We start from the raw sequence: 26,238 nt of genomic DNA on the forward strand, positions 1-26,238 counted from the left end.
TACTAAGCCTTGTATTATGAAACCTGTACATTTGCAAATCTGAAAAAAAAGGATCACTCAATATGTTAATATGTTATTTTGCATTTGTATAGCGCCTTATGTACCATTGGTATGATCTCAAGGCGCTGGTAGGTTGAACGCCCTCGGGAACCGCAGTTCAAGTCAGTTGTGAGAGAGAGTCGTAAAGTGCGCGTGCGCACCAGATGTGTGCAGCTGGTGTGGTTGTTGCATGGTAGCTGCTTCTTAGCGGTAAGTGTAGTGCTGAGGAGATCAGTTGAATGTGTCCAGTCTGGGGGGTGGACATCCAGACTGAGTTCTGGCTGCGTTAGGCCTGAGGAGACGCTTAAGCTAGCCGGTATGTGCTAGCTAGCAGTGTTTTATTAGGATGGTGGGTAATTTGATGAGTCGTGTTAGTATGAGAACAGCTTTACCAAATGGGTCATAGTACTGCTGTGTTCTAGTTGAATGGTGGTGTATAGGAGAGAGTAAGCATAGTAGTGTGATATTGTGGTAATCAGTAAAGTGTATGTGACCAGGCACACACAGTGATGTTGGGAATACCTTCAAAAGTCAACTCTAACACAGTGACGCTATTAGGGCACATTCAATGATGTTGGAATACCTTCTACAGTGGTGCCATTAGGACACACTTAATGTTAATGGTATGGTAGAGTGGCAAGGGCTTTCTGGAGTAGAGTAATTTCTCTATACCCCACCCATGCTACGCACAGTTTTGTTGGTGTGTTCGCTGCTGGCTTCCTTTGCTTTCCCTGCGGACACCTGCGGACACTTCTTGGAACCACCTATGTTGGAGCCCCCTTTTGCTTAGGGGCCCTTAGCCGAAGGAGGCTGCCGGGCAGAGGGCTGCCCTGGGTGGGCCAGTTAAGACCAGTAGGGGAGCAAATGGGAGGGTGGAGGGCACAGGAGTCAGGAAGTGGGTGCGGGGAGGGAAAAGCAAGCAAGGGGCCTTCTCCCATCCCAAGGTCCGCAACAACAACAAAATGGCACTAAATTACCAGCATGCACTTACCGAGCTCCGGAGATTGAAAAGTTGCCACCAAGTACGTTATGCAATCTGTATTTTTAGTCACAGATTGCATGACTTCAATTTAAATGATGGATATAAAACCAGAAAACTGCAGTCAAATTAGTTACTACAAATATATAATACACCTTAAATGTTTCTTCTACAAAAATATTTCTTGGCTCAAAGTGGAGGTCGTGCCCCCCACGTCAGTGTGAAAAAAAGCAATTATAATTTAGCAATGCAAACCCCCATCTACTCTAAGATTGCACTGATGGTTAAAAACACCAATTATTCCATCAGTTAGAAGTGTGAGGGAGCTGGCATGAAGTACTGCAACGGTTTATTGAGAGGCCACCCTCACAGTCAGTTCTTGCCCTCCTCACTCAAGGTGTCACGCAACAAACAGTTTAACTGATTTTTTTTATTCAGCCCCACCTCATGTGCGTTGCATCGCCCCCTACCCCCTTAGCTAACAATTAGCCAAGAAACAGGAAATATTTTTTAATTAAAAGTAATAGAAATGTGCACGAAAATGTCTAACGCCACTTTATCCGTGTCACAACACAAACACATCACAAAAGAGTTAACACAAAATCACAATAATTTACTTTCTACAAATTACTTAAATTAAACTGATCAATAACCAAAAATTATAAATGTAGTTTTGTACGATTTTGATTTTCCTGCAGGCTTAAAAGGCAAGCAGTAGGATTTTGGTACAAATACATATGCCATGATATTCATCCACACTTTTGGTTTAAAATAAACACAGGGTGATTTAGCAGTTTGTTTATCACCCTCACCCCTACTTTGGTCTGTGTTTGGGAAGTCGAACAGAAAAATTTGAATTATCTGTGGAATTGTGGGTTTCAGACCCCCCTGCCACCACTCTCCCACCCCTCCCTCCCCCCCTCCACTGAAAGGCCTGTGTTGGGGAAGCTGGACAAAAAGATTGGGCCGATTTAAGAACAAAGACACCCCTCTTCCTTAAAGAAGGACAGGACAAAAAAGGAATACGCAATTAAATGATAGGCTATAGTTCAGGGCACACTGGGAAGGGAGCTTTGTTAATACCCATAGTTTTCTGCCAATGGGAAATAATTATATTAATATTCTGAAGTTGACCAGTAATAACTGGATTACATCCTCCTCAGATTCAAAGTGGCTGCAGGCAGAAAGACTAAAAATAAACCGAGGACATCAGGGTCTGGACGAAGGCTTTACATTGAGAAAGTAGGGAAAACTCCACATTACATCACCAGAGCGTCTCAGTGCCTATACTGGAAAGAAAAAAAAAACAGCTGGGCCAAGAAGAGACTTTCTAACTCGGCACAGATTCGATGCAGAGATAGCAACAAGGAAAAAACTGCTGAACAGGCTTGTAATAAACTGGAGAAGGACCACCTTGCACGAGTCTGTGGCAGAAATTTAAAAACTTAGACAGAACCACAAGCATTGGCTAAATCAGTATACAAATTGTCCCAATAAGATGCAGAAAATTATGGAGTCCAAAAACTGCACATATGTGGAAGGTTCTGAATGACATGGCACCTCAGTATCAGCAGGAGCTTGGGCGGACCATTATGGCTGGCTACTCATGGCTTCACCCAGTCAGTCGGGTGTAGAGGATGCCCAATCCCTCATGCCTTTTGAGGAAATCGTCTCTATAATTAAGAACTTAACTCACTCAATGGCACCATGCACGGACGGTCAGACCTGAAAAGGTAACCGGAAAAATGGGCTTAGTTCATGGAGGAACTGTTTGATTTAATAAAAAATTTTTAAAAAATAGCAAAACAAATCCCTTCCTCCTGGACAATATCTATAGAAGTGCCGATCTTTAAGAAGGGCGACAGGACCGACCCGATCAACTATAGGCCCATCGCCCTTCTGGACTTTATCGGGAAGATCTTTGCAGCACTTACTTGGAAAGAGCTCACCAACTGTTCCAATTGCACTAAAACATTATGATCAATTGCAGGTGGGCTTTGTAAAAGGGACGGGAACTGCTCTGAACCTCTTTATTATAAACGTCTTAAAACCTAGGATCAAGAGCAAGAACTAATATACATGGCCTCTATTGACTTGGCTCCGGCATTCGACAAGATAGCTAGATCCTGGTCAAAAAAATAAATGAAGGCCTGGAACTGCCCTCAAGACCCAGGTCCCTCCAATCAGACACTACCCGCAGAGTAAGGCTGGATAATGGGGGAAATTGGCCTGAACCCATCTAAATGGCCAGGGGAATCTAACAAGGCTGTCGATTGGCCACTGAGATTTTCAATGTATACGACGTAGGAAAAGCATTTGAAGACATCCGGTGCTTTCCACCACGTTTGGTTGGCGTACCTTTAAGCAGGCGGTTATACGCAGAATACTTGATTCTACTGGACCAGACCCAGAAGGGCCTCCAACGAGATGGACACATTGGCTTTCTATGTAGAATTAAATGCCCTCAAGATCAATGTGAAAGAAAATCAAAAATCCTTACTCGGGTGCAAACATGGCGCAAGTTCAAAACCAAATGCTTGGCACCTAAAAGGGGAGAAGATACTGGAGGTAACCTGCCCAACATAATGAGGTGTTATTTATATAGCGCCTTTATCGAAAGCGCTTTTACAGGGCACATATTTACATACATCATCACCCAACCAAAATTGGTACTCATTTATCGACCTCGTAAGGATGAAAGTCTGAGTTGGCCTTGCCGGGATTCGCACCTGCAGCTCACGCTCAGACGCAGCAGCGAGCGCACAACCGGCTGAGCTATCTTACCGGCTATGGGTATGGGTATACTTGGGTATGTGTCTGAGCGATAGCATTAACGACTCAGAGCGGTCACACTGCGTATCAAGGCGAAGAACCTTGAAGCAAATTTACCTTCCTTTCGGTCATTTAATTTATAGGCTAAAGGTCATCCCACTCTCAACATACGTTTATTCTGGAGGAGGGTTTCAGCATTACCAAACTGTATGCCGATTCAAGCCATCAGAATAGAACTGGGCCTTACATCCATGTACGCTTTGACAGTCTGGAAATCATTGTCCCTTTACCGTAAATGTATCATGGGGCCGAGTGAGGGAGGTTTTGGTGCCCTAAAGAAAGCCTTGCTTACCAACAGCGAGCCAACACTGAGGGAATGGAAAGGTTTGTACAGTAATCATGGATAGTGTGCATCAGTCTGAAGAGACACTTGTCGCTAACCCCCTGCTGGTCAGGCGGAAATTATATGAACTAAACTGGATAGAAATATTGGAAGCCAGAAGCAAGTTTCAAATCTATGTCAAAACCTTTCATATCAGAGAGCGAGAGAACTGTCCCTATCTACAGAGACATTCGCCAGTAGCCATCTACGGGTGCAGTTTCTGCGCTTTCGCCTTAACCTGCTCCCCACAAAACAAGTGGAAGTACGGAAGGATAAGAACAAGCGAGACCTTTCCTGTGTAAACACCATCTTGAATCAATGTTCCACGTGACATTAATTTGCCCTGCCTTAAGATCTCTCCGTTCACAACTAATGGGAAAATTCTTTAATGAAGTAGCCTCTGTCAGCGGACGATTGGTATGCTCAACTGACAAAAGGAACTCCGATTTCATTGACATTGGCTCAACTTGCCTTCCTGAAGGAGGCATTTGTGGCGCTCGAGGCTGCTAACCACAAGAGATAATGAGCATGCTTTAAACTGTTTCAATCTGCCTCTTGTGGTTTGGAGCTAGTTAATCCAGGCAGGCGAGTATTCCCCATATCCAATAATGAGGATGGAATCAGGAAAAAGGGTCCTGGGTGAAAACCCAGGACGCAAGACATAATTAGAGAATTGAATCGTTCTCTTCTGTTTTTCCTGATTTTCTTTCTTCTTCACTGGAATTCTTGACTATTGTTTTTCTTCCTTCTTTTTCTCACGGCTGGGAGTTATATCAAAAAGAATTGTAATCCATGTGCTTGATAAAAATAAATATCTTTTTAGTTAAATAGGCTAGGGATCTACAGTCTTGCCGCGCCCACAACCCCACCCATTATAAAAGGGAAAGGATTTAAGGTCAGCAGATTCCCCCAGCTTTTGGTTTCCCAGGGCTCAAGTCTACTTGCATTGAAAACTGTTTAACGTTCCGCACAGCCAGCTGCACGTCAGGACTCTAGAAAGATGGGGCAAGGGTCTGGTCACTCCACTCTCAAGGATGGCCTCCCCCTCTCCACCATTGGACCGTCAGCTTTTAGGCCTTCCTAGCAATAGACCGCTCCACCTAGATGCACTCTCCTCTGGCGTTTCCCTTCAGCCGTCAGATGGTAAGTTGCAGCAGAACTCTTTTGATGGTAAATTTCAGAAGGTCTGTCCCTTCCTCGTAGTGCAGTCCCCCTTATATAGCAGAGATGACACCACCAATTTTACAAACCTGGGGGAGCACCCTGCAAGAGGTCACACAATAGGATTAGACAGTTACCCTTCTCTCTCCTTCCCACTCCAACCCATCTCTATGGAGTGGTTTAAGAGTCTGGAGCCGACATGGCAGCTTAATGTACAAGCCCCATTTGCTCTCATGTCAAATTTTTGGCAAAAACTAGTGTAGAAAAACTTCATAGTTTTACTACCAACTGCCACAATACATACATTTTCCTATTCAGTTGATCATGGGAAATAAAACAACATAATCTGCCGTTTTCACAGAAAGCTAAGCGTCATGAACATGTAATTTCCTATCCATATTCCTAATTTTAACCTTTGCCAGTTCGGCAACTCTTACATTAGGGACATTTTCAGATCATCCTGAAACCTCATTTAACTGGCCATTACAGTTCCGCAACTCTAAGGTGCATATCTCCAAAAAACACCTGGAAATGACCTACAGACTGATATATAAATGAACAAAATCCACTTTATGGTTGCTGGGAAAAAGGCCTACATTATAATAGTCCTTTAGAATTAAATGTAAATATGTATGTCCAGCAAATGGGAGATCTGCTTCATCCAGCAATCTGTCTCCCTGGGCCAGCCTGTGACCAGAGTCTCTTTGAAATTGGTTGTTTGCTCTTTGGAGTTGTAGCCCCCACTTTCACATCTGTTGGTCATTCTCCAGCCAAGAGGAACTGTCCTGCAATCACTGCCTTCACAGCCAGCAGGTCTGGGGAACACTGAGTTTTCCACACCTTCAGCAGTACACACTTTATTGCAGTTGTAATTAGATGGGGCATGTAACATTCAGACCTGCAGTGGGGATTTCTTTGTGAAGGTTGCCCACCCACAAGCCAAAAGGGTTTGCCATGGGCAGACAACTTTTTTCACAGAAACAAAGTGGGCTTTTCTTTTCAAATGTGAGCTGGGTACATTTTTCACATTTAAACTGCAAATCATGTCAAGACATTTTTTGGGGGTGGGAGGGGTCAGTGTTGAAAAGTCCTGCCTTTCGTGTGAAGGGGACCTTAACTTTTCACTTGCAGTGCATACCTTCAGTTTGGGGCCTTTGAATGCACCCCTCAGTACAATATTACATTATATAATACAAACTAATTTCAAATGTTTCCCACCCCAGACTAGCACAATAAGTAAGCCCATCTGAAGAAATGGGAGCATTTTATTTATAAAATGTATAAAGTACACACAGTTTGGGTTTCCAACCATTTTATTAGGGAGCTCCCACTGGTAATAAACAGCAGAAAAATAATATTGAATCCTCTACTTAGCCGGATTAATGTTAGATCACTTTTCCAATATAACTTAGAGATGATCTTGAAAACGTCACTCAGTTTTTAATTAAATGCTCTTCAAGCTTAATCCATGTTCAACAGCTGATTGGAGCAGTTCGAGATTGTTTGCACTGGTCCCAAACTATGATAGATCCTGTATAGTTGTGTCTAACTCACGTCAAGGAAAATCTTTGTACATGGGTTTCAGCAAAAAGCATCCAGAATATATACAAGTAGGAAGGTCAATTTGAGCCAAGTCACATTACACAACGCCACCTCAGGGTTCCAAATTAAGGGGAGCTGAGAGCCATTTAGCTCCTACTTGTAGCCTTAAAAAACCTGGTTAACATGACATCAGCTACTTTTGGCTCCCCAGGCCAACTGATGCCAAACAAACACCTATGGGACTATCTATAAATGAGCATTAGGACACATCACATTTAAAGTATAAGGGGGTCATAAAAAGAAGCAAAATGTAATGATTGCATTTTATGTAAAGTCGAATTTGCAGAGCGCTATGTACTCTAGCTTCCGATTCCTCAATGGTAGTTCCTGGTAACTGGTTAACGCCAGATACGCAGGAGTTGCTTTTAGCTCCCGCTTATCCAACCTTAACGTTTCGATCCCTGCCACCTAGTAGCCATCGCTGGAAGTTCTCCAGTTCGGAGCCACAACAGCAAGGCATTGTGGGTATGCAAATTAGCCCAAATGCAAACCTAGCTGGCATTGTGGAGTGTGTGACTTGGCTCAAACGCACTTTCCTACTTGTGAAAGGGTTTTTTCACAACTTGTTAAACCCACCATAACTTTCTTCGTCTCACAGACACAGCCAGAGGCACACAGGCAACTGCCTACAGCTTTAGCATCCAAGTAGCTTACTCTAGTCAGGCCTTCCAACAATGTTATTGAAAGCAAAATCTAGCAACTGTCACCACGCTGAAGGACCTGGCGTCAATCCGAAACATGGCCATTCATACACCCCTTGGCCGAGGGCAGAACCACTGGACAAGGACTAAACTAGCTCCCTATAGCAAGCGTTCTCTCTCCCCATCACCCCAACCATGCACACATGTACACATGAATGTCTCAGGGTGACGAAGTCATTCGCGCGAGACAAACTGCTTTGAGCTTTCCGTAATAGACCGTTTTATTCCACCAATGCTGGACCACAATTGATCAGATTCCTTGTTTGTTACCATATTGTATTCACAATTTGAATTTCTACAGGGACCCAACACCCTGTGAACACTTCCCTTACTCACTGTACTAAAAGAAAGCCTGAGAAAGGGAAACTCACGGCTTCCCCAAAGCAGCAGTGTCAAAATGGGAAAAGAATTGAACCCCCGAACCAGAAGGATTGTACAGCATTTACTTTGATCTGCTGAACACACAGACAGGAAGCGAACATTCAAGTTGCAAGATACTTGCAAGTCAAATCAATTAGCACACAATTTCTTACTCGCCAATAGTCAAATATTACTATCCAATGGATAGTGGAATGTGCACACTTTGCACCCTGTACAGAGTAGTTAAAACAAACTTCTGGAGCGCCTCATCTCAGGAGAAAAGCTGCCCCTGCATCCTCACCAGTAGGCCCAACAATCACAGAATCCAAAATGGCACCAGCAGATCGAACCTCAGGCACTGCCCCACTCACTTTTGTGAAACCAAGCATACGACGCAAACATGGGCAGTCTATGCTACACATGTGCAAACATTAGCTCAGCCGGCAGACCGTATCAAGCCTTGGGAGAGCTGGAGACCCTGGATCCAGCGAGTTTAATGGCAGAGACTAGGAAGGAAGAGGTTGTGCAGCATAGTAAGGTGAAGCAGCATTGTGGAGAAAGGAGAATGTGGGCCAGCGCAATAGAGCGCACAAAGCGAATAAGTGCACACGGTATTAAAGCACACAAGAGCATTCGAAACCAGGGAGAGGCAGAATATTTAGAAGAGAATGTATTAGGAAAGAGACAGTGGAGGAAAGTTATATTGAAAGAGTCAGAATTGGAGGTTTGTCTTGAGGAGAGTCCAGAGCACGGACGAGGGGTTTGGTGTGGCGAAGAGAGAAGGATTAGACTTGGGAGGCAAGAGAAGATTACATTGAGGAGCGTTACCCACAGAGGAAGGAGTGTGGATGGCCAACATTCAGAATATTTTGTGTCTTTATACAGCGCACGTACACCCGAAGACAAATTAGCACTAAGCAGCGAAAAGAATGAAGGGCCTGAGCAGGTAGAGATGGGCCAAAAGTTGGACCCATTTTAGGCAGAGGAGAAACGAGAGACCACCCGCTTGTGTAGTAATAAGGAGGTTCGTCCAGGGAAGAGTACAGAAGCGGTGGAGGAAGAAAACGTACAACTACACCAGGGAGAAGAAGGTCCGCCCAGAAGTAGTCATGGCAGAAAAGTGATCATGCAATAGCATAAAGAGGAGTATTTGTGGAAGGCGAGAGCAGGGTTCAGTCTCTACGCCAAACCCCAAACAGAAGCTCCAACTGCAAATCATCCAAAAAGAGTGTCCCAAAGAACCTCATTGGCATTTGGAAGCAGTCAGCAGGGGGGCCCTGAAAACATAATGCTGGCTGAGAGCCACAGGCCACCCAACCACCATTGGTCCTAGACCGGAAGGAGCAACTACATTAGCTTTGAGGCAACCATTTGCTTTGCGCTTGAAACTTTTGTAAAACTTTGTATTAGTCACCTGGTTTGGACTTCTACTTCTGGAACTTGACAAAGTACCCATTAGATCAAGAGTGTGAAACTTATCTTTGTATCCATTCTTGAGACATTGGCCCCACACTCCCATTAACTCCAACACTTGCTGACACCATCATTCAGACACCTTTTTTATGGTTGCCACTATCGGTTACATTCCATTAAGTTTATATAAAAAGGTTACTAAACCTCCCCAAAACATACTGGTTTCCAAATCGGACTGGCAACGACAGGCTGTTGTACCAGCTTGTCATACAAGTCTACCTCAAGCACCTTCCTGCAAAACAAAAGAGGACAGAGGCATTCAATATTTGATTTTGCTCATCCAGTCAGTCCAGAATGACTGGTGAATGCAAAAAAAATAAATACAAAAATCAAGGATTGTGAACCAAAACGTATTCCATATGGTCTGCCACGATGGAAGATGTGCTCTCAGTTGAGAAAAGGCTACAGCAGAAATTGGTGACATGCCCACCATTCAAAGCAGTACTGGCTTGTGGCAAGTGAAAATTGAGACCCGCCCAGAAGCCATGTGAAGGTAGTAGGGCTGCCTCCCCACCCACCATCAGTGAGGTCCTCTGTGCAAGAGACTTTTGGATGCTGGAGAAGTACAAGAATGTATCACGGGAGAAGGCCTTTGAACAAGGGTCCTCCATTTAACAGCAACTGGGCGGTTTGGCCAGAGCACACCACTTTCTGTCAACCACTCTCCACACACCATACTGGCTGCATGTGCACTTCGTTTGTGGTGCTCCTTCTACAGTAACGTTTCTACTGTCCCCTCAGTGCTGGGTCTAAACTATATGAAAGATTTAGACCAACACTCCCTCCCAACCCCCCCCTGGTGTTCACCAAAACAATCGGGAGTTTTGTTGCAATAACTTCTCCCATTAACGGTAGGAGATGGATCAAATGAACTTCCCATAGAAAACAAAATAAAAAGGTTACTTTGGTTCTCATTTGGGGAAAATCATACACTAAAGAAACCTAGTACTCTGAATTCTTATAAACAAAAACAGATAGCTCTATGTTAGGAGTGTGTGAACTTTCTTTTTCCCACTAGGCATCCCACCACGGTCTAAAACTTGAAACGTTTCCTGTTTGTGTGTGAGAATAAAGTAGAAACCAACTGACGTAAGATCCACCACACAAAATGATATACATACCGAGTGCAGCTTCAAGATCAGAATTTAGATTACCATGCATCAGTTTGCTCCTTTATAGATTCTCAAAAAAATCAGGACCCAAAGGAACGTTGCAACGCTGTAATACTTTAAAAAGTACGCATCATGTGCCACAAAAGATGCGAGTTTTCGGGGATACTACTATTAAACACTTTCCGAAGCCAGCGCCAACTGCAGAGCAGAACGCGTGGTCTGAAAGGCCACATAAACGAAGATGATCTAGTGCTCTCAGTTCGGGTTTCCTTTTGTAATTCCTTAAGATGCATCTTTGGCATCTCAACAGGGTGGGGAGGGGAGGGGAGGAAATCAGCGAACCCAATATTAAGTTGTGAGCTAAACCAATGCCAATCATTGGCAACTTCACTTCCAATGCAAGTTGGGTATGAAGATTTAGTCCAAAAAGGTTAACCTGCCCCCCAATACACATGCAGCAGTGATGAATAAAACCTAAGCAATACAGATTACAAAGTGTCTTGGTTGCCGGTGTGCCTCAAGATACAATTGGGAATATAAGTATTTCCATATCAAATGCAAGTTGGAGTCGAACAGTATCCCTAGTAAACGTGCTCCAGACTACGTTTTGGCAAAATCATCATTTTCTCCACACATTCAGCTGCAACAGTGTTGCTTTTAATTGTTTACTTTTTTAAAAACCTACAGGCGTCACAATAGAGTTCTTGGTCTTATCCCACAGACACAATATGAAACGGCATTTTGTCAAATACTAGATTGTCGGAAGCTCTTCCACGGAGGGAAAAGCAGCATCTATAACATAGCACATTCGTAGTCACTCGACAGGTATTCAATGCAAAGGTCTATGAAAATGCTGCTGCACCAAAAATAAAAGCATATGCAACAAGGAAATGTCAATTAGACAACCGTTTTACAGAGTCACAACCTCTCACTCGGCAGCTGAAAACAAAACCAATTACCACATTATGGGCCTGATTCACAGAAGTGTTGTATAAGGAATTGGACGAAATGGCCGAATAAAAATTACCGACCCCATCAAAACACCTAAAACACACCATAAAAAGTTCCAACTACCAAAAGTTCTGTATGCGTTTAGGTGGGGTCGGTATGGACCTAAAAAATGAATTAAAAAAAAATACACAAATAAAAAGACTGCAGCGGTTCAGATCACGGAAGAGAAAGGGAAACGGCGCCAGAGGGACACAGCGCGTCTGAAAGAAATGTAAGTGGAGGGGTGGAGGGGTGGGGTGTGAGTGAGGGTGTGCGTTTGAATCTTTGCGATTTGTAATGAAATGTTTGCATAGGAATTTTGTACATTTGCGTTGTGGGTAATTTACCCGCAGATAAATCTCGAAGATCCCTTCATAATGGCGCAATCCCATAGGAAAAAATTCTGTGAATCAGGTCCTAAATGCTGAGGAACTAATGTGCTTGTGTCCCCCTGATAAGTAAAACTAGCCATAGCTCCGCTGTCCAAATAACACGCTGTATATCACAAGAATGGGGTTGTGGGGTGAGGAGAGTGCCGAATGGATGAAATACTGGTGGCAGCAGAATGTGCACGAGTCCTGCATCAGGATGATTTCACCCCCAATACTCCTATCATAATCAGGCCTTTAGAAAACATGCATGGGGGGGGGGCGGCAAACAGGCCAGTATATGCCATCTTAGAACTCAATCACCAGGAGAAGCCTTCCCCAGATCCTAGTCAAGCATGGTTTCGGCTGCACCATCATATATATATATTGCATCTATGCAAAAGCTATAAAACTACATCCATGCAAATATGTGTGAAATTCCCCAAAATTCTGTGTCAGAAACTACAAACACTCCGCTCAAGTTTATCTATGGGAATTAGTCCCATTATTTAACCAGTATATTGGAAATCTATGTGCCAAAATACCAACGCCAGCAATTCTCTGCCACCAGGACCACGAAGATTCAATCTGCTTTCAGCAGGTGGAAGGAGCTTTTCTGAGCAAAGATTTGAAATGATTGCCCAAAACTTAGGCTGGAATCAGATCAGTAACGATTTTCAAAAAGGCCTTCAAAGTATCCCGATTTGTTTGCATTTTGATCACCAAACCATTGCAAGCTGCTTTGTCAGTTCGTACCCCTGCTAGCGTGCTGGCCTTTGGGTTGCGAGCGCTATAGAAAATGTGTAACATAGCTTAACAAAAGCCTGAAAAAGCGAAAAAACTGGTAGATTGGTAGCTGTAAGCTATTGAGATCTGTTCAAAGTAACGTGGATGGATCTACGTGATCAGACCGCGGCTGATTTTACTGCGGCCAAAATGTTTGCATGTGAAATATATGAACCACAAAAGGTTCGTACATTTCCTATACCAATACACATACAAAACCCCCCTAAATACCCCCACCCACGACACACACCCCCCAGCTACATCCCCAACATAAACAAACCCTACTTACCTTCTCTTCACGCGGTCTCCCTGTGGCACTAGTTCCCTTTCACATCCGTGATCGGGGAACTGGCGCCGCAGGGTCCTTTTTTTTTTGGGCGGGCTGCAGGGGTTTCCCCCCCCCCCACAACCCCCGCTCACTATACCATTAAAAATAGTGGCGGGGTGTTGCGGGGACACCCCCTGCAGCCTCTGTTTCGCCCTCCTCCCTCGGGTGTGCTGCAAGGGTGTCCTCCGCAACACTCCACTCACTGTAGCACACACAGTATAGTGAGCGGGGTGTTGCAAGGGACACCCCTGCAGTCTTTTTTTTATATACTTACCTACAATGCTACCACCAAAGGTTCGAACTTTCGGTGTTCGAACCTTTGGTGGTAGCATTTTTCGTTCTTTTTGTACGGTCGGACCCTTTGTTTTCGGTCCGATCGTACAAAAGCACGTGGATGGCCGAATAGCCGAGGAAATCACTAAGCTTACTGTACAACCAGACAGGAAATGGCAGGCAAATCGGTATACCACCCATACCACACTATTTTAATGTAAAGTCTTTGGGCTGCATTAAGAAAGAAGCACAACTAGGAGAATAGTGGCGTGGAGCGTTATATAGACCATCGATCAGATCACATTGCAACACAGCATACTACTAGCGTAGCAGAGACGGCCCAGGGAAGGCAGTGGGGCTTAGACCCGAGCAGCTACAAAATATTTGCAAAGATTTTGGGAGCTTCGGGTTATTGAGTTGGCAATGGACTGAACATAATGCAAAGACTGGCTCCAGTAGGTTGTGTACTGTTTGCTGTGCTCCTTTTATTATTATTTGGAATTTGCAAAAAAAAAAAAAAAAAAAAAAAAAAAAAAAAAAAAAAAAAAAAGAGTTGAGCCGCTTGTATTCATCACCAGCTGCCTGAAGACTGACCCTGTAAAATAGAAGTTTACTTTCTGCGTGTGACCTTATTGGACACTAAGGTTTTTTCCTCCACAAATTATATCTGCTAGTCTGTGTTTAGGGTGCAAACAGAGTACAGACAGGCTTGTGCAGGGAATGGGAAGTGTTGTGTATGCTTTACGTGGAGAGGGACTGGCTACCAAAAAGTAAGAGGAAAAGAAAATAAAAAAGATAGATACGAATAAAGAAAAAATACTGCCAAACATTGTGTTCCCATTCTATACAAGTGATCTGGGAATCGAACGTAGGATGAGTCTTCTCTAGCACCCACCAAGGTTCTGTGTAATCATGCGCTCGTTATAGAATTAAAGACTTACTGTAGCCAGACCGCAGCGACTTTCCCGGATTGTGGCACAGCATCCAATAAGACCAATGATAAAAAGTAGAGTCCCCACGGCTATTATTATAACTGCTGGGATTAAAGTATAAATATCTTCAAAGAAGTGATCGTAGTCATCGTAAGTGATGAAGACATAGGCTCCCACGTAGCACAGGATGCCTGCCGCGGCCTGCGGGGAGAAAAAACACAAGTTAATGGCTCAGCAATACACACAGACACAGAGTGCATACATATCTCACAGCAAGAGTACTACAGCCAGCTTACATACCCAGGCCCCAGCCAATGCACACAAGACTCCCCACCTGGGCACAAACGCCATGATGAGAAAAGACCAAATTGCAGCTCCCGTTGGCCATAGCGAATGGTCAGGGGCGACATGGGTGTGTTAGCAGCGCAGGAAATGGACCGGAACAAGACAGAGCTGTTCTCGCACTCCGGCAAGCAAAGTCTTGCCAGAGCACCGCTCTGTCCCCAGACCAAGGGGCGTGCCCACAATATCTGCACTGAAGCCGCGTTATCGCACGGACATGCAACTTGCGCTTCAACGAGCAGGCGCTTTCTGGAGACTGCAGCACTGCAAAGTCATCAGAGAGCAGTTTGCTCGTTGAAGTGCAAGTTGCACGTCTGTGCGATACCGTGGCTTCAGAACAGGATCTTCCCTGGTAGCAGAGTTATCAAATGCATGAGCAACCCACAGACACTCGGTAGCCTCAAAACAGCCAAAGCCTCACATACTTGTTAAACTGCCCAAACTGGTATATGTGCCCTGCAAAGCAGGGTTTGAAATTCAGGGGAGCTGGGGCTATTTGGCACCTGCGTATAGCCTAGAAGAGCCTTGTTAGCTTTTGATAGCTACCATGAGCTACTTTTGGTTCCCCGGAACAGCTGATGCTGAACCAACACACCTATGTGAATATAACGCTATGAATTTGGGGCAACTTACAACATTTAAAGCATAAAGGACCATAAATGGACACATTAATAAGTTTGCAATGCATGGAGAAGTTCTCTTTGCGCAGTGCTATGAACAAGCTTCTCGCTCCTCAGTGGTAGCTGCTGGACACTGAGCTGCTGTTTGCGCCTGCTTATCCAATCGAAATTTCGGCCCCTGCAACAGATATTTGTTTTCTTAGAACGAGTAGTGTGACCAATAAAAACTGCACTGCCCAACTTACATTATTTGCTTAAGAGTCTTTACTGACACACACGACATGTTTCAAATGTAAACTTGTGGACATAGGTTCATGCAAATCGCTAGGCTTGGGTTCTATGAAGAGGTACTGTATTGCATGACCTAGCCTGGGGGCACGTCCCGTGGCCCTGCCCCCCCACCCCCAGTAAACAATTTTCCATTTCCAGCACGGAGTGTTGGAATAGACTAACATGGGAGGGGGGTCAGGAGGAGGGAGGCTGCGTTCCCACCAATTCTCTACACCATCGACAAAGCACGCACGCAGTCCCCAGTGCTTCCAAAGTGCGATCAACAGCACAGCTATCTTGCCTCTTGCCTCTTCCCACTAACAGAATTCTCCTCCACTCCACCCCTCCCCCTACCCCAACCGCACCAGTGAATCATGCACATTGCAGCCATTTGCGGTGTAAAGCGGTTTCAACAATATTAGGAAAAACGAGTCGTGGCGTCGGCACGACCCCTTGGCGACAGTCTTGGGTCAGGAGCAGTAAAGCATTAAGTAAATGACGGGGTTAGAACCAAACGTAAACCATGCAGGTGACGTCCCTCCAGGGCATCGCGTCAATTTTTTTTTTTATTACAATGCAACAGAGGTATAATATAATGCATGTAGTTTGGCAACTACTCTTGTCCCTCGAACAAGCATTCTAGTGGGTTCCTCCACCACTTATAAACCGTCCCAATTGTCCCTGGTAGACAGGTCGCAGTTAATGGGCTTTAAAATGTGAGAAAAAAAACCCATGCAAACGTGGATCATGGTTCAAATTCACACCCTAGAGTTAAACACAAACGTTGATCGGGCTATGACAACGTCTAACAATGGAAGCAGCGCCAACGGCCACAGATTGCTAATCTCATTACTGACTAATCCAGTCTGGAGGGAGACAAAGGGACGAATGAAACACGAAGGGGGGCATCCTGAGAGTGGCAACCATGGAGTGCATTAGGTTAATGTCAATTATCTCTTGGCAAAGAGACACACCAAAGTCTACCGAATCAAAGAAGAGGAGGTTCAGCAATACAATCAGTCTTCACGGGTCATCAATACTCTTCATATGCAAGGGGCCCGGGGTATCACATCTTGTGACCTTGCCATGAGGTAGTTCAACTTAAGTTACAGCTTGGGTACTACATCACTTGGTAGAGCAATGTACCGAATAGGTTCCCCACCTAACGGGAAAGGACAGCCTGTGGCATTTCAGTTCCTCCTTTTACAAAATCAAATGCCTGCTTTCAAAAGCAGTGGGTGGATAAAGCAAGCTCCTTTATCTCCCTTGACACCGACCATTTAATGTTACTGCCATAGACCTGCTTCTTAAATGCTCCTTAGTGTGGCAGAGTAATCAAGCATACAGAAGGATGGCATTTTACCCCCTTACAGTACAGGAGATATGCAGTGCCCCTCTGAGGTAGCAACAAGGCCGCAGAAAGGAAGCAATGGGCTGGGTGATGTTCCACTGGCTATGCACAGGTACAATTGGGTCAAACCTACAGAATAGAATACAAAACATAAGCACATGTAATACTATAAAGAAAGGATCGTTTTCTGCCAGAGCTACCACTTCAAAGCGCTATGAAACAAGCGGCTATTGCCCCATTTAGTTACACAAAGAGTATCAACATCTGATGGATGCAGAGTCCGCCCCGTCAGAATTGGAACATGCAGAGTGCAGGCTGTGCTCAACTCCTGAGCTTAACACCAAACTTTAGGTTATATGTATGAAAACGGAGGTGGACAGGAAGGAGACAGGCTACCAACAAAACAACTCAGATAAGATGCTGGATTCAAGGCGGCTCCATCGTGCTATCTCATGGAAGCATACCTGCCTACGTTTGGAAGTCTGGAGCGCCTAAATGCACCCTTTACTCCTTCCCCCACCCCGTCAGTACATACGACTTCGGTCATTACACTGGAAAGCTTGCCACTGTTTAACTATTTCTAGGTGCTTCTAAAGTGCACTATAGTCTCCCCTACCATAGCAACACGAGAGCCTGGATATGCATTCACAACCCAATTAGGTCCCATCTGTGACAGTCATGAATTTTCCTCACAAAAGGTGGGAATCCTTCCATTCACATTCACATTCACCATTCCCGAATAGCACTTTTAAGAAGCCTCAATGTGCTACAGAAGAAAAAGTGCATACAGCCTTTATTCCAGCTACACAAAATAACCATATATGATGGCTAGGCTTCGTTGAGGTCTGATCAGCATAGGTTCAGGTTCACTTTTGAAAACAAATGTAAAGTATACTCGTTAACTATTGGGTCTTTCTGCTCGTGAAAAGAACACCTGGCACAATTCTGGGCACGCGGCTCGCCTGTTACTGTCTGAAGGGTGATAACTGAAAAAAAAAAATGCAGCGTACTCTATGTCTTTAATCTTCAATTGTGTATGGGAGACACTAGGAGAAACCATTCCAGGGCATAGGTCACAGCTACTTATTAACCTCGTGAAAAAGATATATATATATATATATATATATATCATCTCACAAGTTACTTACCTGTAACTGTTGTTCTCCAGCATGAATTCACATGCTCATGAATATTCCCCGTCGTCAGGCCGGGAATCCTCGGTATAGGAAAAAAATCAGTATCAGTTTCGTTTCTGATCTGTCTTTCTCAGTAGCAACCAATCACTGGTCTCTGGGTCATACTGCCCCCAGCCAATGACTGCCCTCTCCCTAAGCCCCGCCCCTGGCAGCCATCCTCAGATTTGGTAGCACGTGAAGTGGCAGTATGACCAAGTGAAGAGCCGCAGAGGGGTAGGCGGGAGGGTTCGCATGTGAATCCATGCCAGACCCATGCTGGAGAACAACAGTTACAGGTAAGTAACTTGTTCCTTCTCCAGCATGGGGTCTGGCATGGATTCACATGCTCAGGAATATAAGAATACATAGCAGTGTACACATGCACAACCACGGGAGGTGGCAAAAGGCTCAATATCAAGCAATACAACAACTCAACATTAAGCAACTCTTACCTCCCCACCAGGCTCACCTTAGGCGAACAGGTTGCGCAGCACTGCCTGGCCGACTCTGGACTCCTCCCTGGAATCCCGGCAGACGCAGTAGAATCTCGTGAAGGTGTGCGTAGACCTCCACGTAGCAGCCCTGCAGATGTCGAGCAGGGGCACACCAGACAGGAACGCCGTAGTAGTAGCAATCGCTCTGGTTGAATGGGCCCTCGGACGGCCTGGCAACGGTTGGTTTGCCAACCGGTGACAGTGCATGATGCAGCCGGAGAGCCATCTGGAAATGGAAGACTTCGAGAGAGCCTTCCCTTGATTCACAGGTCCAAAGTTCACAAACCGCTGTGATGTCTTCCGAAAACTCTTTGTGCGGTCCACGTAGAACTTCAGCGCTCTAGCCACATCCAGCGAGTGCAGAGTCCTCTCAGCCGGCGACGAAGGCGACGGGAAGAAAACTGGCAACACCAAGGGCTTGTTGAGGTGGAAGTCCGACGGCACCTTGGGCACGAAAGAGGGGTGCGTCCTCAGCACCACCCTCGTGTCGTGAAAAGTCAAATATGGAGGCTTGCAAGACAGGGCCTGGATCTCTCCCACTCGTCGTTCAGAGGTGATGGCCACAAGGAATGCTGTCTTCCACGAAAGAAACTTCAACGGCACTGAATGCATAGGCTCGAATGGGCCACCCACCACCCCCCCATGAGCCTAGTTAGCACCACGTTGAGCTCCCACGCAAGGGCAGGGGCCTTCACCGGTGGGAATGATCGGAACAGTCCTTTCATAAATTCCTTCACCAGACGATGAGACCACAAGGACGCCCGTCCTGTAGTTCTGGTGTAACGTGAGACGGCAGCCAGATGTACCTTGATGGAAGCGGGAGATAGGCCAGCCTTGGCCAAATACAGTAGGTACGGCAATACTTGAGGGGCCGTAATCTGCAGAGGGTTAATCTTCTGTGCACGGCACCAGACAGAGAACCTCTTCCATTTGTGTCCGTAGCACGAGAGTTGAGGATGCCCTGGCCTTTGCAAGAACCTCTCTGCAGTTGGCCGGGATGTCGTATCCTCCAAACTCTAGTGCTGCAGGAGCCAGGCCTGCAAGTTCAGCGACTCTGGTTCATGATGAAGAATGGCGCCTCCTTCTCTGGAGAGAAGATCCGCGGCCGTCGGCAGCTTGACTGGTGTGGACGCTGACAAGTCCAGAAGGTCCAGGAACCAGATCTGCCTCGGCCACGCCGGTGCAACGAGGATCATCCTGCACCGGGACCTCTTGAGCTGGTTGACAAGCCGGAGTAGCAACGGCGGGAAAGGAACAGGCCGTCCCAGGGGAACGAGAAAGCATCGCCCATGCTCCTCGGTTGGGGAAACCTGCTGGCGAACCTCCAGCACTTGGAGATCGCCGCCATCGCGAGGAGATCGATCTGGGGTTCGCCCCATCGTCGGTCCACTTGATCCTGGCGCAGTTCCTACTCGTGACACGAGCGCAGCTCCCTGCTGAGTCGGCGATGGTGTTTTTTTATCCTGCCAGATGAAAGGGTACCAGAAACATCCCTTGGGCAACAGCCCAATGCCACAGATCCTGGGCTTCCTTGGACAGTGCAGGGGGATCTGGTTCCGCCCTGCTTCCGAATGTAAAACATTGTGGTGGTGTTGTCGGTGAAGATCCTCACCACCTTGCTCTTGAGGGACGGAAAGAAGGACCTGAGGGCCCAGAACCCTGCGCGGAGCTCCAAGATGTTGATGTGGAGAGTCTTCTCCTCCGAGCACCAAAGGCCTCTCGTGTGGAGACCCCCCCGGTGTGCGCTCCCCAACCTTCCAGGGAGGCATCCGTCGTCACCGTCACCTGGTGGGCCGGGGCTGGAAAGCCTGTTCCCGCTGTCAGATGAGCGGACACACCCCACCATCGTATCGCCTGACGGAACGCTTCGTCGAGCAGGATCCTGTCCTCGAAGCTGCCCGTCGTCTGGATCCAGTGGGCGTCGAGGAATTCTTGCAAGGGCCGCATCCGAAGTCTGCAGTGGGGCACCAGATAAATGTAGGAGGACATCATTCCGATGAGGGACTTGACAGACCTCACTCTGGCCACGTCCGTGGCCAGTAGACGTTGCACCTTTCCTAGGATGGTCCTTATCCTTTCCTCCGACGGTGAGGCCCGCCGTGCCACTGTGTCGAGCTGTGCTCCCAGAAACAGGGCGACTTGCGACGGGACCAGGTGGGATTTTGGAAAGTTGGAGAACCCCAGGTCCGTGAGCAGCTGGACGGACTTCGCAGTGTGTTCCACGGCGAGCTCCCTTGTCCTTGCCCGTATGAGCCAGTCGTCCAGGTAAGGGTAGACGTGGATCCCCCTGCAGGCGCAGCCGCGCCGCCACCGGTGCTAGGCACTTGGTGAACACCCTGGGCGCCGATTTTAATCCGAACGGGAGGGCCTTGAACTGGTAGTGCCGCCCTTTGACCACGAACCTGAGGAACTTCGGTGCCTCTTTAGAATAGGGATGTGGAAGTAAGCATCCTCCAAGTCCAACGACGATAGGAAATCGCCCTCCTCCAGCTGTCCCAGCACGTGCTGGAGGGTGACCATCCGGAACTTCTGTGCCTTGATGTATTTGTTTAGTCGTCGCAGGTCCAGGATGGGATGCCATCCTCCTGTCTTCTTCCTCACGAGGAAGTATCTTGAGTAAACTCGGAGCCCCGAAGCCTCTTCGGGACGAGCTCGATGGCACCTTTCCTGAGCATCGCCCGTACTTCCAACAGCAGTTGTGGGACGTGATGTTTCTTCCTGGCCACAGGAGGAATGCGGGGGCACCTCTTCTGGAACTCGAGGGCGTGCCCCAGGGCCAGGGCGTCCAGCACCCAACGGTCGGTGGAGATGGACTCCCACACGCCGACGAACTTAGTCAGCCGGCCTTCCACCGGGGTGCTTCAGCGGGGGCCCGACCCGACAGACGGTTCAATCTTGCTTGGAGGCCGCTTTGCCTCCTTGACCACCTTGGCGACGACGGCGGGATCCACCCGACTTGCCGCGTCCCCTGTAGGCCTCCTGCGACGAAGACCTTGCCGCTTGACGGTAAGTAGAGGAGCTGCTGCCGGCTCCCTTGGAGGCACCCAGTCTGCCTCCGGAGCTCCGAAAGGACGGCCGTCGCTGTTGGAGCACACCCAGTTCACGGGCCGTGTCCGTGTCCGTCTTGATTGCCTGAAGGGATTCATCAACCGCCTTGCCAAAAAGGTTCCCATCGAAGGGCATGTCCAAAACCTTGGTCTGAACATCCTGGCGGAAAATCCGTCGTCTTGAGCCATCCTCGTCGTCTCAGGCAAACGCTGTTGCCCAACTGACGGAAACCGGTGTCGGCGATGTCTGTAGCCACCGTAATGGCGTGGTCCGAGGCAATCTCACCTTCCTGCAAGATTTCCAGGGCCTCAGCCCTCTTGGCATCCGGAAGGAAGTCCAACAGAGGGGCGATCTTGAACCACAACTCCCTGTCGTAGCGGGCTACGATGGCCAGGGCGTTGGCCGCCTTGATGATCGTCGCTGCAGATGAGATGACCCGTCGTCCCATTGCATCCAGCTTCCTACCCTCGCCGTCCGGAGGGGAGGTTGAAGTCGAGGCCGATGCGCCCTAAGGCACAAGGGGGCAGCGTCGGGGACCCGGTACTTCTTCTCGTACCGATCCCTCTTCGCAGGAGCCGTGGCAGGGTTCTTGAGGAGGGCGAGCCCCTCATCCCAGATGTCATCAAGAAGCGGTACGGCGAGGACGTCTTCCTTTTAGCCTCGCGCCGCTGGTTAAGTAACCCCTCCTTTTCCTCGGGGCAGAGCTGGAAGAGCTCGGATGGCCTGGAGATCGTTGCATGGAAGGATCCAATCACGTCGTGCGGGGACGCCCGGGCAGGGGGCGACGGGGACACGTCCCGTCGTCGCCTCCGTCGTCATCCGTACCCCGTCGTAGTCGTGTCCATGCCTGTATCATCCCCGTGGGTAGTGGACGGGGGGGGGGCAAGAGGAGGCCTATGATGCGTCCTCCTCCTCTTAAGCGGTGGGCTCCCCGAAGGTCCTGGCTCCGGTTGCTCCGTCGGGTCTGGCTCAGGCTCCTCCGTCGGGGGAAGGGGCAACCTAGTCCTTCTCTCCAAGCATAAGGACTGGATGGCTGACAAAATGGCCGCCGAGGTGTCCTGCCACACCGGAAACTACGGGAGCGAGGGCTCTTGAGGAGCCTCGTCTGCATCACCATCGCCCTCGTCGTCGCCCTAGTCGGGATCCCTCCCGATGGGCTCGGTCTCCTCCACGACTTGGATGAGCTCCTCTTCAGAGATCGTGTCCGTATCCACAACGGCCACCACCCTCCTCTGCCCCCCTTTCCAACGAGGACTTCGTGGGGGTCCTCGATGGGCCTGAAAGACTACTCCCTCCGCGGTGGCAGGGAGACTGGTACCTGAGGGCGCCTCCACTGGCGTAGCCTCCAGAGGCTGAGCCAGGGCCGCAGCGACATCCTCAATTGAGGTTTTAGCAGGGTGAATTAAGGTCAACGTCACCTTCTGTACGCCTGGGGCCTTCACCTTGGGGGAGGGTCCGAGCCTCGCTCCCCCTCTGCCGGAGTCTTCGAGATCGACCGGGGCCTCTCCAGAAGCTTTGCCGGGTTCTCGGACTTCCTCTTACCCGAGCCAGAGTGTTGGCTCGTAGTCTATGGCACCGGGGAGGGTGCACCCTGCCTGGCAGCCAAGGAGCCCGACCGTTCGGCGCTCCTGGTGCCCGCAGACTCGCGGTGCTTAGCCTTTTGTTGGGCCCCCGTCGCCGGAGCACCCTCACAGGACTTAGTAGACCGCTCTGACTTCTTCTCGCCTGGTGGGCTCTTACCTTCCAGCCAGTTGGCGAGACGGAGGTGGCGATCCTTCATGGTCCGCTCCGACATGTTTCCACAAAACACGCAGTCCTTTTCCTTGTGCGTCTTGTCCTCATGTAGACAATAACGAATGCTCGTCCTCCTTGAAAACGTTCTGAAGCTGGCATCCAGGGCAGGTCCTGAATAGCTTCCCAGGCGTCAAGCTCCCTTTCTCCTGGGCCATGTCCGGGGTAGGCCTCGGAACTTCTGAAATCCTCCAAAAGCGTAACTCGACGGAATCTTCACCCTTGAGGAGCGTAGAAACTCCGAAAACGGATCCCCGTTGATCGGAAGTAGAAATGGTGGAGCTTGAGGCTCTATTTAACTGAAAAATAGAGAAAATCTCCTGAAAAAGCGCGAAAACGCAGCAAAAGCTTGAGAGCTAAGCACGAGGACTCCCAACACTTGAACGGGTGGTAAAAATCTGAGGATGGCTGCCAGGGGCGGGGCTTAGGGAGAGGGCAGTCATTGGCTGGGGGCAATATGACCCAGTGATTGGTTACTACTAAGAGATCAGAAACTAAACTGATACTGATTTTTTCTATACCGAGGATTCCCGGCCTGACGACGGGGAATATTCATGAGCATGTGAATCCATGCCAGACCCCATGCTGGAGAGATTATATATAGATACACATGAACAGCCGCCTTTTATAGACGCCAATAATTCCTTCATCTAGTTTCATGCAACAACGTAGATTATATTTTATTCAAAGGGACTGATGGATGCTCCCAAATCAAGTACCACTTTTAATCCTTCCAGACCAATGTCCCAATTGGCAATGAACGAGGAATGCCATACCAAATCTGCGATGCCTGACGAAACCTACTCATTGGCATTCGATTCTAGCATTCGCCTGTACCCCCATAGCCCATGCTACAATCATTACCACAATCCCTCAGACTCCTGAGGAAAGCGACCCTGTGTACCTCGAACATGGCGCCCTTTTATTACTTGACACGCGCCGTGAATATATCCATGATCACATTACAGGCCAACAGCACCGCCTGTTACTACCACATTATGAGAGAAGCCTGGTGAACAAAATGCAACACTTTGCCGACAGTCATTCATGCCTCCAACAACATTCACTGGGCAAAGATGCAATAATGGGAGCCAAGGGGCCTCACATCAGAGGATGTAAGATAAGGGGTGCCGTCCATGGGGTGCAGAGGTTTATCTCTCGCAATTTGTGAATCACAAGCAACGTCTGATAGTTACAGGTTTTTCCGTAAGTAGTTAAACTGGGGTCATTGAAAAAGCATGCGTGTCGTGCAGTTTACCACATCCATAGTGGCACAATGGAATACACTTGGTGTTCACCAGTTCTTCCTAAAATGGATTCAGAATCAGATGCGACCCAGCAGGTGCCAACTTGCAGACACAATGATCCACAGCACACAAGGTAGATGTGCACTGGAATCTGTTTGTCCCCAGCCAACCCCTTACCCTTTTGAATAAAGTTAAAAACATACAGATCCAGTTGTACACAGACAGGACATTGAACTCCCACCCCTCCCCCCCACGGACCCCACGTGAACCAATGTGGGGCTGTTTACATGCACACAAACTAATGAAAGGGACTTAATCTCTACATCATAGTGTGAACAGAGTTGGTCTAGTCATTCAACTGCACAACAGAGCTTTAAATGGATCCCCACAATGACATCTATTAAGATGCTTCAGCTGGCCTCTTCAGTCAGAATTTCCACTAAAATCGCTGGCCTACTCCTGCGATCCCAAATAAGTATGGCCCCAATGGAAGGAGCACATGGGTTCTCCAAGCTGAAATTCGACCTATTCACAGAACATGGAGTGCACAGTGCTCCCTGTGGCCAGTCAAAATAAACTGGTAGACCGGAGCTACCCAGGTTACAGAACATGAAAATTAAGATCTATTTATCGAGAACTTTCAGCCATACCCTCCATCCTAGAAAGGACTTGTACATCAGTGTTAAGTGACCAACAGTGCTAGTGTAAACTTGAAACACGCACCAGTCTGCAGAAAAAGCACCCAACAGTAGTGCAGACGGTAGCAAAAAAATTCATCAATCGTTAAAATGAAGCCATGTGCAGGCAACGGTATGGAAAACAATTGGGGTTTCCCCACAACCATCCATCACTATCCCTGTGGGTCCAATAATACTTACAGCCCCCAGGTACTTTGATGTGTACTAAACGAGTGTCCATACCGTCCTCACAGATACGATCTAGTAAAGTGTTGCATTTCTAGTACAGGCAAATTAGGTTTTTAGCTTACACTTGGTACGGATTCCAGGCGCATCAGAAATGCGCCAAATACAAGTACTTCACAGATTTCGTTTGGGTAAACGAGGTAAAATTTGATGACTCAGGTTTTATAAACCTAGTGCTGCACCAAGGATAGAATATTAATGGTAGATCACCTCAGGTGATCCTAAAAAGAAATTATTCCTATCAAAGCAAAAGCAGCAGGCTTATCACTTCAACAAGCGTTAAACTAACAAAACATATTAAAGTATTAGATTGCATCTCTCCATTGAAGTAGGATTAGAAGACATTTTTAAAAGTCAAGTGTGTCAGGACCAAGTGTCACTGCAAGAAATGGGTTACAGAAGGTGGCCTCTTAGCTGCTGCCTTATTGCACTTCACACCAATACCAACCAAGGGACAAAACAGCACAATTAAAAAATAAAATAAAACCACATACATATATGTATGAGGGAGGGAGGAGAAAACCACCAATGAAAAGTTCTGTACAGGCCCTAAAAACTAAGCAATACACTCAGTGATCAGGGAGTAACTAACATCTAGCAGCTATGGATTTGTAATATTCTGACCAAAGCAGCATTGCCTTTTTCCAGTAGTGGCTGGATCTCATTTCAAGCACACAAGAGAACACAAAAAAAGGAAACACTACAAGAGCACTTAAAAC

The 26,238-nt window shown here is 47.5% G+C and overlaps 1 protein-coding gene across 1 annotated transcript in view; it reads right to left on the bottom strand.

The window, feature by feature from the left end:
* The window catches only part of TSPAN3 (tetraspanin 3), a 102,485-nt gene that overhangs the window by 62,580 nt on the left and 13,667 nt on the right, over window positions 1–26,238 (bottom strand). Inside the window, exon 2 of the mRNA XM_069624740.1 lies at window positions 14,268–14,459. Coding sequence (XP_069480841.1) covers window positions 14,268–14,459 — 192 coding nt within the window. The remainder of the gene's footprint in view (window positions 1–14,267; window positions 14,460–26,238) is intronic.

The sequence above is a fragment of the Ambystoma mexicanum genome, chromosome 11 (assembly GCF_040938575.1).
Source record: "Ambystoma mexicanum isolate Mex_15411 chromosome 11, UKY_AmexF1_1, whole genome shotgun sequence".
Lineage (NCBI taxonomy): Eukaryota > Metazoa > Chordata > Amphibia > Caudata > Ambystomatidae > Ambystoma > Ambystoma mexicanum.